The sequence below is a fragment of the Pogona vitticeps genome, chromosome 3 (genome assembly GCF_051106095.1).
Source record: "Pogona vitticeps strain Pit_001003342236 chromosome 3, PviZW2.1, whole genome shotgun sequence".
Lineage (NCBI taxonomy): Eukaryota > Metazoa > Chordata > Lepidosauria > Squamata > Agamidae > Pogona > Pogona vitticeps.
Window position 1 is genome coordinate 16,965,674 of NC_135785.1, and position 15,735 is coordinate 16,981,408.

The 15,735-nt window shown below is 39.6% G+C and overlaps 1 protein-coding gene across 11 annotated transcripts in view; it reads left to right on the plus strand.

Moving 5' to 3' along the window:
* TNIK (TRAF2 and NCK interacting kinase) overlaps positions 1–15,735 on the plus strand; it is a 327,386-nt gene that overhangs the window by 241,562 nt on the left and 70,089 nt on the right. For 6 of the 11 annotated variants that reach the window (XM_020793810.3, XM_072996188.2, XM_072996187.2 and 3 more), the window contains 2 exons: positions 12,292–12,456; positions 15,241–15,480. In XM_020793810.3, the coding sequence (XP_020649469.2) occupies positions 12,292–12,456; positions 15,241–15,480 (405 nt within the window). The remainder of the gene's footprint in view (positions 1–12,291; positions 12,457–15,240; positions 15,481–15,735) is intronic. The other 5 variants (XM_078389655.1, XM_072996191.2, XM_078389657.1 and 2 more) reach the window with 1 other exon arrangement.

Sequence of the window (15,735 nt, forward strand, 5' to 3'; positions counted from 1 at the left end):
AAAAAACATGCCTCCAAGGGGTCGTCTTGTACGCCGGGTGCACTGAATGACGTGGGGCTGCGCTGGCTGGGGAGGAAGGCAGGCGGCCGGGCAGGCAGTCGGTCTGTATGGAGGGAGGGAAGCACAGCTTGCCATGCCTGAGCGGCCAGAGCCCACCGCCATGCTACCCGCCGCCCCGTGCCACTGAGCCAGCTGCACACTCACTCAGCCTCTTGCCTTCCTCTCCTTCTCGCTGCTGAGCCAGCGCACTCTCTCACCGGCCCCCCCGCCCGTTTCCCTTTTCCTCCTCCTCCTCAGCCTCTTGCCTTCTTCCTCTCCCTCTTGCTGCCCCGCGCTGCTGAGCCAGCAGCGCGCTCGCTCGCCCGCCACCCCCCCCCCGTTTCCCCTCTTCCTCCTCCTCCTGTTGGGGGGGTCGTCTTATACGGCCGGTCACCTTGTGTGCCAGCAAATACGGTAAATGGAATCCTCCATATTCCTGAAAGCTGGAAGCATCTGTAGAGTGAGAATATTCACACTTGTGTTTTTAAGGAAAATGCATACTCTATTGAAATTGCTGTTTAAAACTAACAAATAATCAGTGCAGCACTGGTGGAAACATTGTGTACTATATACTTTAAGGGGGAAACCCCAACTGTTTGATGAAATATATAAGGAAAACGCTTTTTAAATTTTTAAGGCAAAATACAGTTGCAGAACAAGCAGACCAGTCTTTAAACTGTCTCAAACCACTTTTTCCCAATTACATTTTCATCATGAGTTGATTTGGGCTAATAAAGAACCCTGCGTCCTGCAGAGTATTTAATAGTAGTGGAACAGAGGTCTTGTATTACTTGAAAGAGCAGGAGTGCCACCTGGTCTAGTGTTCATGCATGAATTCAGCAGAAGAGGCTTTTGACCACAGCTGATTCCCCCGGGAAAAGTTTCACTTTGTTATAGAAAAAAGTGGTTTTGTGAACAAAGTGTAACAGATGTCGGGTGAATGGGCTATCAGATCCAAGTCACAAGACGAATGGGAATCCATGACCGAGGAACAAGCCTTCATGAACATCTCTGTGAATGAATGCCTTCAGTGTGCAGATCTGTTACTCAGATGGCACAATCTTGAATTTTTCAACTATTCCTGGGATCTCTTACTCAGTGGTACCTATTGTCAATCTTGTATTTGACATGAACTAGACCATTATATTCAGTCCTACAAAATACCCAAGAATTAATGTGCATGTCTTATTCAGGTTGCACTATTTTAGAGAGAAGAGGCATTATCTCTTCATGACCCCATGGACCAGGCACACCAGACCCTCCTGTCTTCCACTGCCTCCCAGAGTTTGGTCAAATTCATGTTGGTTGCTTCAATGACACTGTCCAACCATCTCATCCTCTGTCATCCCCTTCTCTTGCCTTCACACTTTCCCAACATCAGGGTCTTTTCCAGGGAGTCTTCTCATGAGATGGCCAAAGTATTGGAGCCTCAGCTTCAGGATCTGTCCTTCCAGTGAGCACTCAGGGTTGATTTCCTTCAGAATGGATAGGTTTATTCTCCTTGCAGTCCAAGGGGCTCTCAAAAGGGAAATATTTATTTATTTATTTATTTATTTATTTATTTATTTATTTATTTATTTATTTATTTATTTATTTATTTATTTATTTAATATCCCGCCTATCTGGTCGGATCAGGACCACTCTAGGCGGCTAACAACATGAATATAGTGGATGTCTAATGCTTCTGCCCTGTACAATTGTCCATATATGCCCATAGTTTCATCTTGGCTGGTCCATCTTTGGCAACCATTTAAGAATAGCAGTTCTTTTATAGTAAATATTTTGTTTTGTTTTGAGAACTACCTCAAAAAGAACATGTCATAGCAATTGATTTACAGTATATCCTAAATATCTGATATAACAGATAAGCAGTGAACCAGAGTGAGTGATTTTGAAACCTTTCCCACATCAGAGTAATTTTACTTGTTATTTCTATTTTAATTTATAGTTTATTGTGTTTTTACATTGGTTTTAGCTGCTTATACACCACCCAGAATAGTGAGTATGCACTAAAGGGGCGATGTATAAATTAATTAATCAGTCTATAAATAAAGTGCTGAGGTGCTTCTATACATCTATTACAAAACCTTAGTCATGTTCTGAGTTGCCCATTTGGTTAGTGTGGGCTATTATGGTCTAGGTCTAATGAGTTTCAGTTCTTCCATGAGAACTATGAACTGAGAGGGCAAAGATACCCAGTTCCCTTCTTGTAGCTAAAATGTTGGTAAATTATGAGGAAACAAATGTTCAGGGAAGCTAGTATGCATTACTGATCTTCATAACGAGGGACCCAAGATTCTGCCATGCAGTGTGAAAACCACCAGCTAAGACCATATTAAGAAGCTGCGGTCTGCCCTCATACATCAGCTCATTCAGCATGTCATGGTTCTTCTGCTAGCAAGTTTTATTCACTGTCTGATAGGCTGCGATTTTGTATGAAACTCTTCTGTTGCACACTGTGCTTCATGCACTCCATAATCACCTCTTTTGACCCTGGTGTATGTAATTGTCTTGACAGCTGCTTATTTGTCAACACAGTGAAGTGAGAGGCAGAAGGGGGGCATGGAAGAATAGAATAAATCCCTGAACACCCACCACCATTTAGTTTTTGTAGCTTGTTTATTACTGAGGCACGCTACAAACAGGTCAGGGTTGAAAGCAGACTGCGCTAGTGTCCTCTGTAATTATTATAACAGTGCCATCTGTTAAATGAAAAACTGGCATGCCCACATAATGCAGTCTTGTTGAAAGAATGGATTGCCCATTCAGAAGAAAATCACAGGTATCGCAGAAGCATGGTAACTGCTTTCGATTCAAAAGTTTCTTTTTTCTCTAACAGATTTGATGGTTGTATGTGTGACCGATGCACGGGGAAGTTTGCTTTATGGTATTAACTTTAGATACCTGAAAAATCAAGTCTTTTTTTTTTCAAATTTTATTTTCTCTCTCTTAAAAGTAGAGATGTGCACTGGAATTTCTTCACTAGCTGCTGCTGCATTGCTGCCGCGTGCCCCCCCCCCCCCACACACACACCTTGCTGCTACTCAATATCCACTGCCCACTGTTTAACTCAGAGGTCAGAGAGGTTTGCTAGAGTCCTGGAACCAGTTATCTTGAGAGGTGGCGAGTGCTCCAACACTGGAAGCATTCAAGAGAAATTTAGACAAGCCACCTGGCAGAAACCCTTTGATTTATATTCTTTCATTGAACAGGGGGTTGGACTCGATGGCCTTATAGACCCCTTCCAACTTTATTATTCTATGTTCTATCATTCTTCCACAAGGAAGCAGGTCTGTAGAGAAGCAGGGTTTTTTGCTTACTGGCCTGGGCCACTGCTTCAGGCTGAGAAAAAATATGTTTCTCCCTCTATAGAATTTCCCCATCCACCTAGACTATCTCCTCATTATATCCTCTATTATTCCAACCAAGACTTGGAACACTGGGATCATCTGGCTAAGGATGACTGTCTTCTCACTAAGGATCTGTGTTGCTCTCTGTGAGCTTTGCAGGACAAATGCAACAGGTCCCATCTTTATCCTGGCCTTGAGGGTTGCCCGATGTTTCCACCTTGCACCAGTGACATGCAAGGAGATACAGCATGTTTTGCATCTTAGCTGCTTCAGGTGTCACTTATAAAATGTACGACCTGTGACCTGGCCAACTTTTGCTATACCAGGTTGCCTGACACCCCAATATAAATCTGGCTCCACCCTGTGGATAATTGAGGTGCCAGTTCTGCCACAAACCTACGGAAACCAGTGTTCTCCACCAGAGAAAATGGGTAGTCATCCAGGGCTATCACCTCCTGTAGGTGATAAGTAATACTAGAATTTTTATGTATGCAGAAAGTCTTTTCCTGCACCCCTCCAAGCTTCGCCACGATAACCTGGAACTTATTCTTGAGATGTGTATGTGTAGTCTTCTGCCTTCCACCTCTTGCTATTTGCCCATCCACCTCCCTGCTTCTCTGGATGACTCTTACTCTTCACAATAAGGAAGCCACTGTTCCCTACAGTGCCCACTCTGTGTGTCAGTAGCAATGCTCTCTGCCGAGTCTTCAGGTTGTTATTGGAGAGGTGGCCCAAGTCCTGCCCATGCTTGAGCAGCTTCTTGAAGTGCATGCATTCAGCCACGTAAGCTTCTTCCACACACTATTAAAAATGCTTCCAGATTATTGACATTTTGGGAGCTCCAGTTTTTTACTGCTTGTTCCTAACAGGGATTGCTAAGTTGTCATCCCTGCTGTTTCTGGCAACTGGTGGGGTAAGCACAGCTGGAGAGCAGAGGTGATTTCAGTGTCATATACTACTGAAATAGTGCCCACCTAAGTCTCCTCAGCCTTCTCTTCCCTGCCTCATATATGTATATACTTGAAGATGAGTTTCCATCAACCACAAGGCTGCTTTGCACGGGAGAGATTTGCTGGAAATGGGGGCTTGGGGTAAGCCATTCCTTGAATATGATGGAGCAGCATGGCATGGATATGGACAGCAATGTCTGGTTCTTTTCATTCATCTCTCAAAACCACAAAAGAAGCAGTGCTGTTGCTGCCCAAGCTGACAGTGTCAGTCAAAATGCTGATGCCTTCCTTGTTAGCCAGAAAATCAACTCCTCCAGCTTCTGGTTCAGAAGCGTTTTGTGACTGAATAGTAGCTGTTTGTGGGAATGAGGGTAGTGCATAGAGAGAGCTGATACTGTGCTTTGGGTGACCTATTTGGTCAGCCACTATTTGAAACAGTACACTGGACTAGATGGATAGTCTCTGCGCAGTTAAGCTTACTGCGGAAGAATGCTTGTTTGTGTGTGCTGAGTGACCTCCTCTCATCTATGAGTTACCTTGCTGTCATCATAGATTGGAAACAAGGATTTCCCAGTAAGTTTTTTATCAGAAACTATGAGTGGTCGGGCATGTTTGACAATTACATAACCCCTGTATTATTAACCAGAAAGTGTTAACTATTAAAATTTAATAGTTCAATTTTTGTAATCCTGCTTCCCCAGGTGCAGCACCGAACTCTTAATAATCTGCCTGTTCTTCCTGCCAAACAGACTCATAGTTCTTCTCCCAAGCAACGGGTGCCCTTCCTTACTGACAAAGGTGCAGTTCACCAATCCAACTGTAATAATTTTTCTAATATTTCCAAACCTTATGGTAAACAAATTCAACAGCATCCTCAACTATTAGACCATCACAGAAATGACTTCTTAGCTGCTGCCCAAAAGGGAATGATGTTGCCAATAATTAAAGTTTCCATGCCAAGTCCACAGACAGATCTGAAGAACGGACCCATTTGGATTGACTCTGAAACCAGACATGGTTTTCATGAACAGTGGAAGATGAATAATCGTGTGAAATTGTACAAAGGGTCTCGGTCACAAGGGTGCAGTCCTGAGAGACAAACAAGAATGGAGATCAGGTGTACGTCTTCTCCTCATCTTTCTGACAGAGGTAGGCCACCACTGCCTCCTTATAAACTCAAAATGAACTTCCGGGAACACAATGAAGATAAGGAAAGGAAGTACCTTTCTTCACATCTAGACCAAGGTGTCATTAGTTCTTCAAGGAGTGTTCCCTCCTTAAGCAGTATCTCCTCAACACCCGGTGATTTAGATCTAAACGCTTCGAGCCCAGCATGCTTCTTCAGAAACAGAAAGATACGAGTTGATTTGAAGACACACCATGTATCTTCAGAGAGTGTCTTTGAAAATCACCAATATATTGCTGACAGTTGTCATGCACAGAGGCGGAGAAAAATAATAGGACGCAGCACAGAACAGCTTTTTGTCCCTCCTCTGGATTTTTCTCCACAAATATCTAAGTTGAATATGTCTGGCTTGGTGCCTTTGTCTTCCAGCTCTCGCTCAGCCTCTTTAAATGCCCTTTCGTTTTCTTCCAGCTCTAGTCTGATCTAGTCTTCTAAAGTTTGCCAGAGTAATCCTTCTTCTGGTGTCACTTCTCAGGTGCGTCTTGGATTATTATCTAAGCTTTCTTCTTTTCGTTCCAAACTCTTTCTTCCAATAACTAACAAGAAACGGGTTTTAGGCGTGCATGTGAAAAATTTCATATCTGTGTCATCAAGCATGTTTGGCCTGCTTTATGCTGGATGACATTGCTTTAAATCACATTAAGTGGGTGAATTCTCTTGGTGTTGTGGTACCAATAAGCAGGAGCATTCTTGCCATTATATTAATTAGTGGTGGCTTGCTAAGGGGCTTTTCTTTTGATTGAAAGAAAACGAAGTGAACAAGAAAACTGGGTGTTATTCTTCTTTATAGCAAATATATCCAAGAATAGATGTTTTTCTCAAGTCACCTAAATGTTTATAACATACATCTGGTGACTCTTTGGATCTTCAAAAGATTTTGAGGAAAATGGACATAAATGTTCAGAGACTTCAAAGTTATTCAGTTAATTGGTTGGATTAATCAAAGTACTTACAAAAACCACAGAAGACAGGTGGCATCTTAGAACAGGCATTCTTCCTCATAGTATACGCCAGCATGCATCATCTGAAAAAATATTCTATCTTCAGAAATACTGTTTTTATTGTCTAGGGGGGCGGGGTAAAAATCTAATAAATAAATAAATAAATAAATAAATAAATAAATAAATAAATAAATAAATAAATAAATAAATAAATAAATAAATAATTTATCATATTAGTAGAGAATCTGTTGGCTAACATTCATATGATTGGCCCATGATTGGGGCATTTTATCTCTGTCCTAAAGATATATGAATATGATACATATAGCATATGATAGCCCAGAACACATTGACAAGATTTAAAGTAAAAAATCTTCAATTTCTCATCCAAAGGGCTATATTTATGTGAATGGAACAGCTTGTGTATGCCTAATAGATTATTTTCAAATTTTGCATTTTAAAACTGTTGTTTTAATAAGAAAAGTTCTTTAAAAACCATTTTTTTCCTATTTTGATCAAGCAGTGAAATGAATATAACATGTCTGCCAAATGGATGTCTTTTTTGAGGACATTCCAAAATTAGGAGTGCCACGATGGAGGAGGCCTTGTAGCTGAGATTAGATAGATGTTAGTAGGCACACACAGAAGGTTGTCATTTCACTGTCTTAATGTAAAACATCTTGAAAGTTTTACTAACTTCCTTCTTGAACCTTTGATTTTGGCTGAAAATCAGTAATAAGTCACCACTTAAGTAGGCCCATTAAATCGGTGGTATTTGATGAGTCAATACCTATGTAAGTTCCACTAAAGGGCCTAATGCAGTTCTGAATTACTACTTGGTTTCAGCAGTCAACGCGGTCATCTTTTCCATCTGTGCTCCAAGAATTATTTTTATTTTTTTCGGAAAGCATTATATCATGGACTAATTACCTTACAATCTTCTACACTTTCATGCATTGAAGTTTTTAATCTAATTTTCCGTGAAAAAAAATCCTTACTGTATATGTTTTCAAATGTTCCTTTTCAACCTAGTAGATTTTTTAAATTTTTTTACTTCCATTAATTTTTGTATTTAGTTTTTGCCTTGAGTAGTGGGGTTATATGATTAGTTGAGGAACGTTGCTGTTTGAAAAGCAGCTCACCATATAGCACGTATAGCTGCTTTTTCTGAAGCAATATGTCAGATCGCTATGGGATGTTCAGAATGCTTTGTATGACTCTTAAGGTCCGGTCCTAGAAATGTAAGGAGCAACTTTACTTAATTTTTGTGACTTTATATAAATTGAAGTTTTAGCTAGAGGGAGCTTTAAAATATAACAATTGAAAATAGTGTTGGATGAACAAACTGGTTCTCTTTCAAAAATCAGTCAGGCATCCTGAACATCATTTATGTACTTTATCAAGCACTCGAAAGAACCTGTTTCCCTCCCTTGCCGAAAGGAACTGTATATACAGAAGCATGGGGTTAGGGAGAGAAATATGCTTTACATTTATTTCATATTCCCAATTTAAGAGAAGTAGGCAGAGGGTTTCTTTTTCGGTTGACTGACTCCCCAACAAAAGTTACAGATTAGAATACAGTTTTCAGTAGTTTAACCTCTCTTATGAACGTATAAAGAAAGAGATGTGTAGTCACAAAGCATTCTAATTCATATCTAGCACTAGTAAGTGACAGAATCCGATATGTAAAGATTAGTAAGGAGATAAATAAATAATGAGTTTTGGGTTTGAGTAGTTGGGAAGAAACTCACAGTTCCAATATAAAACTGCTACTCTGCCCAGTGACAGTTGAATGGTCATTTATTGCATATTGTTAATAAAGAAGCTAGCACTAGTTCTAGACATACTAGCTGATGTGGAAGGATGAGTTGATTTTATCTCCCTGTTTTCTGAAAACTGATCTGCTGGCTTTCAGAAACAAGTCAGTCTGACTGTTTATGAAATAAGGCATTGTTCCTTCCTCTCTGGAAGGAGTTATGCCTGATTTCAGGAAGGATGGCTTATGATACAAGGACAGAACCCTTTGTACAGCTTTGAGTTGCTGCATTCTTAAACACTGGATGAAATTCCAGTTGAGAAGAAGTAATCATGTTTAAAAAATTTTTTCAGAGTATTATTGATTGATATAAAAAAGAAATTTAAAAATTGCATTCTGTTTGTAAAATATTTTCTATCTTGAACTTATCAGCTGACAATGGTAAGGACCATGAGAACTTTTGTATCCCCAATGTAACTGAAACTGATTACATGAATAAAAGGTAAATGAATGTTACTCCAGAGTATGTTCAGCTTCTTTTCTTGAACTTTACCCGATCTTAAATTTACATGGAAAAAACCCTTCTTTAATTTCAGTTGTTTATTTGTACTCAAGTCTAGCTCTTTGATAGAAGAGTTCCGGTTGTCCTTACAGATTTGACACGTTGAACATCTGATGTCATGAAACCCACAGATTTTGTTCATTTGTGGAATTGTTGACATAGTTAAAGTTTGGTTCAAAATAGTCACTTCAAACATAATATGGGTAAATCTTATACTACATTTTTAAAAAAAGAAATCAGTTTCCAGTTTCTCAATTTGCTGCACTATTCAAATTGGTATAACGCTGGTGAATTCTTCCTGTTGTCTTTAGCAAGAGAGAGGTAAAGACTTTGATTTTTTTAAAAATAATAATTTTGGCCTTGGTTTGAATAATAGACGTGTTCACTGATGTTCCTGGGAGACAGACTGACATAAAACTGTCACCAGCTGGATTGCATCCCCATGTTTATGTAGAAGCATTTTTATCCTAATACATGGTATTTATTTTCTGCCTTCCAACTCACCTTGTGTTGTTACTTAGGATTCTTAAGGCACCAACAAATTGATTCTAAATAACCCTGCACAGTTGAAGTGATGTAAAGGCAGCATCTTGGTTGAACAGTCAGATGCTCTTGGTGACCAGCTCTAGCCTTGAATGCCCTTTTTGATCCTTCAGGGAGAAACACCTGAAGACCTATCCAATTTCTTATTATTCCGACTGCCATCTTGAAAGCAACTATTGATTTAATGACATATAACTCTCTTCCGCATCACATTAATTTAACAACAAAACAGTTGACTGCTTGGTGGAGACATCCAGTTTACTTTAATTCTCTTGGTCTGTGCCTGCTGCTACATAGAAGCAGGTCTGGATTACATGTGGAATTATCTGTAAATGAACTCTGTGTTTCCTCTGGGATCAGAGTACTGTACAAAGAAGAAAGGCCCAAACACTTTGGTGGCTGTATCTGCTATCTTGTTTTCATTTGGAAGACTTACTGTAAATCAGAAATAGGGAACAACTGTACCACAGTGTCAAAGCGGATTTTCTGAAGGCTCGTGGGTATTTATGGAGGCCCTCACAGTTATACAGATTTCTAATTCTTTGTCATCCCAGTTGAAATTTATAGCTCCAGATTGAAGGGTGCGCATAGTGAGGCATCTCACAATCATTTTTCAATCGTCAACATAGAAGATAAGTTATTTCAGAGATAGCAGATGGAGAGCTTTTTACTCCTAGACAAACTGCTTCTGAATGATCTTCTGGATTTGGGACTCTTTTTCAAGACAATGCAGAAGAAGCAGCCAGTCCTTTGCCATCTGCCCTCAGCTTCACCACCCCTTTCCACCATTCTATGTTTTCTCAGTTCTCCTTCGCTTTTGGTATAGATCTGTCACGTCTCCAGTATTTTTGAGAACACTTTGCACACTCACTCGCCTGTGATTTAATAACATAATGGCAACAACCAACAACTCATCAGAAATAGCCCACTATTTCTCTTTCTTGAATTTAATAAGGTTCTGAAGACCTTATTTTGTATGTGTGTGAGAGTGAATGTGTGGTGCAAACTAAAGTAACTGTAGTGCTTGTTTTCCTGCTTAATGCCTTTATAGTACAGTCTTAAGAACATCACCGAAGTCTGGTAAGTATCTCATGGTGATGGTGATAGTGATTTTAATATGCATAAAAAGATATGTAAATTCCTGGAATTAATGGTGTGCTGGTTTATTTGCATTTGATTCAGATCTGTATTTATACTCTGAATTGTTTCATGGCTTTAGTATGTCTGTATCAATTTAATGTCATTTAATCAATTTAATCAAGCTACATCATTGGACTCTTGTGTTAATAATTTCCTAGTCTTACATTGTCGGCTTGTAGTCTTATGCCATCACTTTGTGAAATCTCACCTAAGGCACTTTTGTTATTGATGGTATCAGAAGAGGTAAGAATCCTCTCAGAATGCATATAGTGGTCCATGGGTTCTATAGTGTCTAAACTGGTGTTTCCAAACTGAGATCTTTTTTTTCCTGAATAAAATTTGAAGAATAAGAATAACTTGTAAGACTGAGAATTCCTTTCCCTTAGGAGAACCTGTTCACTTTTATTTCTTTTTTGAGTTCAGGATATGCTGCATCACTGCATATTGGAAAGGGGGAATAGGTCACTAGTGGATCAAATGCTTTATAAGCAGAAGGTCCGAGGCTCTCAGACATGCACCTCCAGTCTGAAATTCTGGGAAGGACCCTTGTCTGAATCCTCAGGAACCCCTGGCAACAGATAGATCAGAGATAGGCAGACAGCAGTCTGATTCGGTACAGTGTAGCTTCCTATATACTTGTGCTGCATCAGGAGCAAGTGGCCGATCAGCAGAAGCTGGCTGGTAGAATACATGTCCTGAACAGGAAAATGCAGAGATTCAGAGATTACACTTTTGTGGATAGGTGCTTTGGGTTCATATCTAGCTTTAATTATTTAGATAAAGGTTCTTGATTCAGTTTGGAAATTACCTAAGATCCTTTTTTTGTGGTGAGTCAAACATTGGCTGAAAACCTGTTACTTAATGTAGTAGAATAGGGCCACTGAATCACTGAGCATTTGGTGAGTCGAGTCCTTTACAACTTCCATTGATTGAAATCGGTTTACTCTAACTGCAACTTACTTTAGCATAATAAAACACATTTAGACTAAGCCCATTTAAATCAATGGAGCATACCAAGGAGTTGACTCAATAAATCCCCACTGATTCAATAGGCGTACTCTAGTGCAATTTGCTATGCTAGGCAACAGGATTTTAGCCAGTGTCTTCTTGATAATATGCCTTTTGCGCTTGCCTTTCTGAAACTGAAAACTGAGGTTACAGTAGTAACCTTTAAGTTGTATACTGGTTTCATAATGCTGCATATGCTGCACCTTCTTTGTTGAGTGTTTGGATTTTTGGATCCTAAAAGTCAAAGAGGGTGTTCCCTGGGAGCAGCCTGGCATTCTCTGTCTTTGCATGCCCTCCTTATCAGCTACCCACTTCTATTTCCATGGGACCTGCTGGGCTTGCTGTAGCTAGCGCCATGCTTGGAGATTTCTAAAAGATATGGTTCAGGTTTTGCAAATGACAGCAATCAATAATCTTTGCATAATCATGGCATAAAAATGCATTTTTCTGGCCTGTGATCCATAATCTTCTGAAACAATATAAATATTAGCAATCTGCTTGAATAATGGTTGGAGGTTTATTCTCTTGATGTAAGTAGGAAATTGTATGAAACCTGTATAGCTGTCTTTATGATTAAATGGTAGATATCTAAATTAATATTAAAACATTCCAATCATCTCCTTAAAGTATATTTGTATCAATTTGATAAAATTAGACGACATTCCTTGAAAACTCTAAGGAATGTATAAGCCATAGAAATTGCACTTCATTGTGTTATTTAGAGAACAAGAGAAAATGGCTATACAGGTTCTTCATACAGGTGAAACGTTTTGACAACATGACTTCATCAAGTTTTTTTTTCTCCTCTTGCCTCAGGTTGAGGAACGTTCAAGGCTCAATCGGCAGAGTTCTCCAGCAATGCCTCATAAAGTGGCCAACAGGATATCCGATCCAAACCTGCCTCCTCGTTCGGAGTCCTTTAGCATTAGCGGGGTGCAGCCTGCTCGGACACCACCCATGCTCAGACCAGTTGATCCACAGGTATAGTGCCTTAGTGGTGCCTCATTTTCTTTGCTGGCCATAGGCAAACCAAAGATGAATGTCGAGAAGTTCTTCTCATCCAAGGTAATGCACCATCTATGCTTTTTTTTTCATCCCTCAAAGAAGAGATGCATACCACCTCACTAACATGCTGAAGATCCCACTATGGGTGATAGTGACACTGAGTTGAACTGTATGTCTCCTCCACCCCATCCCACACCATTCATTTGGACATACTGAACTAATTTTCTGAATATTCAAGCACGTTCCAGTTTTCTACATTCTGGTTCAGTCCCATTGCTTATGGTCATGGTGAGGTAGTACAGGTAGACATTAGTTCTTCAAACCAAAATCATCTAGAACGGGGAAGAGAATCTTTTGGTTTTTTTTTTGTCATGACAAAGCCTATCATTTCTTGCGATAAGGTAAGTGGACACATTAAGAAAAACACAAGAAGGGCAATAAAGGTCTTAAAAGCCAATTAAAAACCATTAAAAAGGAGACTTTGGGGTTTTTTAAAATGCAGTATTTTCCTCATTACCTAGCAGCAAATTCCTTTTCCCTGCCTTTTGTAGTCACATGGGGGGGGTGCCCCTGAAAATGCTGTTCAAGAATGTGTCCAGGATTCACAGAACAGCCAGAAGTTGGGGAAGCCTTCATGTGAGAACGTATTTTCAGTTCTCCTTGCTCTTCCATTAAGAATGTGGTGGGCAAGGCAGGTAGCTTTGGAGGTCACATTATCAAGTCACTGATAGTATTGTTTTTTTGGGAAGGTGTGTAAGAGGGAAGTACAGGAAGCTACTAGATAAACAGGTAGTTTGAGGCAGCCACATGTTGTAACCAGGTACAGTGGGAACACTACACATGGGCTGGAGCCAACTCATAGAAATGTTGGTTAGAAATGTTGGCAAGGAAAGTCATTTAAGCACTACAATACTGACTTGGTGCTACATTGTATCTTAGAGAAGAGTGCATATAGTGAATTCAGATAATCTTGCTCCAGTCGACTCCCACTTAACGTTCTGTAGCCTGATAAAAATCCAGCAGTTGTGGCCAAACCGTTGTGCAGGCATTGAAACTGTAAACTTGGCCATTATTCTCCTCAGATTTCAGTAGAACTGTGATCCAGAATCTCTTTACAGAGCATATTAAAGAAGGAATAAAATTAATGCACCTTTGGAAACATTTGTCATTTCTGTGCAGCTGTGAGAGAGCCAAGATTGGCTGCAAATTACTCTCAGGTATATGCTCTATGGCAACCCTGAATTTTCTGTCCTGCAGTGGCCCTGAGAACGTGGCTTAAAATGAATAATGATTGCATATATGAAAGTTTGGGGAGGAAAGCAGAGTCTTCACATTCACATGGTTCAATTCATAACCTGACCACAAGTTCTGTTGCAAATCATTGCAAATCATCTGTTTTCCTCCTTTCTTCATTTGCATGGCCTCCACATAAGGCTCCTTCCTCTGAAGGAAATATAGGATATTTGTGATAAATATCGTCCCCTGTCCCACCTTTGGAACCATCAAGTCATAGCTTCCATGGGAAAATATTTAAAAGTTGGTCTGTTCCAGTATGGCAATCCTTCTGTTTCAATTAGAAGCTTTTACAGCCAACTAAACTGAAAAAAAAAAGTCATGATCACCACTGTTTGCTATGATGCCGTCCCCCTTTTTCCCTATCTGGCATGCATCATTAGTACTCACTTGTTTTGAAAGTAATTTCTCCAAAGTCATGTTACATTCAGGACTGGAGAGAGAACCGCCAGCCTTTTGCCAAGGTTGGTGCCACTTAAGCACATGGGGCTTAAATGTACTTATTGTAACCTCATTGCAATGAAGGTATACAGTCTCTTTCCAAAAGCAGAACATGAAATCTTTCAAAGAAGCAAACTGCAGTGAGACTTGCCGTAGAATCTTCAATTCTTATAGTCAGTCAGCCAGTTCCAGAGTATAAAAATTCATGCTCATAACTTTGCATAGCTTCTTCTTAATCATTTTATTTTATCCTTCCTTCCTTCCTTCCTTCCTTCCTTCCTTCCTTCCTTCCTTCCTTCCTTCCTTCCTTCCTTCCTTCCTTCCTTCCGTCGGCAACTCAGTGCAACCAAAAAAGAGGAGCACCAGCTTTACAAAAACAAAAACAAAACTATATAAATAGTTTATCACAATTATGTTACTATAACAGTAGAAATACAAAAACTGCTAACAAATTTTGGCAAATCCTCAGAGCCTGAACTCCTGAAAACAGCCATTTCTTCTTTGTCTTTTCCCCCTCCTTTCAAACAAGAAGCAACGCCTCAAGGAAGTTCTATATCAATAATAGTTAGTGCCTTGTTAAACTATATTTAAAAAAAAAAACCTGAGAAAAATCAGGTCTCCTCTGTTTTTGGATATACCGGAAACCGTAATACCAAGCAAAACAATTCATTTCATATGTAATTTTCTTAAATCATGTCATAAGTAACACACAATTGTAGAATTGAGAATTATAACAGCTATCTAGAGAGGAAAATACAGTAATTAAAACACAATGAGGAATCTCATCATTGGCATTTCCTGACCTCAATCTCTGTAATGTTAGAAGCTCTAATTTTTCTTATTATATTTTTATGGAGTTCTGAAATATTAAAAAACAAGAAAAAATCAGTACCAAAACTAGAAATTTGGGAACAAGGTTTTTAATTTTTATTTTATTTTTGAATAAGTATTTTGCAGTCATTTAAATTTTTTAAATCATCTTTTTACCGGTTTATTCTGATGATTTTGTTTTAACTTGGTGCATAGATTCCACATCTGGTCAGTGTGAAATCCCAAGGACCTTCCTTGCCTGCCTCTCAGTCACTGCATGAACAGCCTACAAAGGGAATGGCTGGGTTTCAGGATGCTCTGACGGTGACCTCTCACCGCACTGAGATACCAAGGCAGAACTCGGACCCAACCTCTGAAAACCCTCCTCTCCCCCCTCGTGTTGAAAAGTTTGACCGAAGTTCTTGGTTACGACAGGAAGAAGACATTCCACCAAAGGTAAAGATTGGGTCGCTGCTAATTTGCAAGGTTTAAATTAAGGAGTAGTTCAGTTCAGCTACATTGTCTAAAGTGACCCAGCTGACACATCAGATGTTGCACTGATGTTCCTGCAGTATATGCACACGTGAGTTAAATGGATTTCTGAGAACATGAATGAGGGTCCATTTCTGAGAAGGAATGCAATTCAGGGGTGGAGCACATTTTGAGTGTAGAATATCTCAGGTTCAGAACCTGCCATTGCTAATTAAAAAA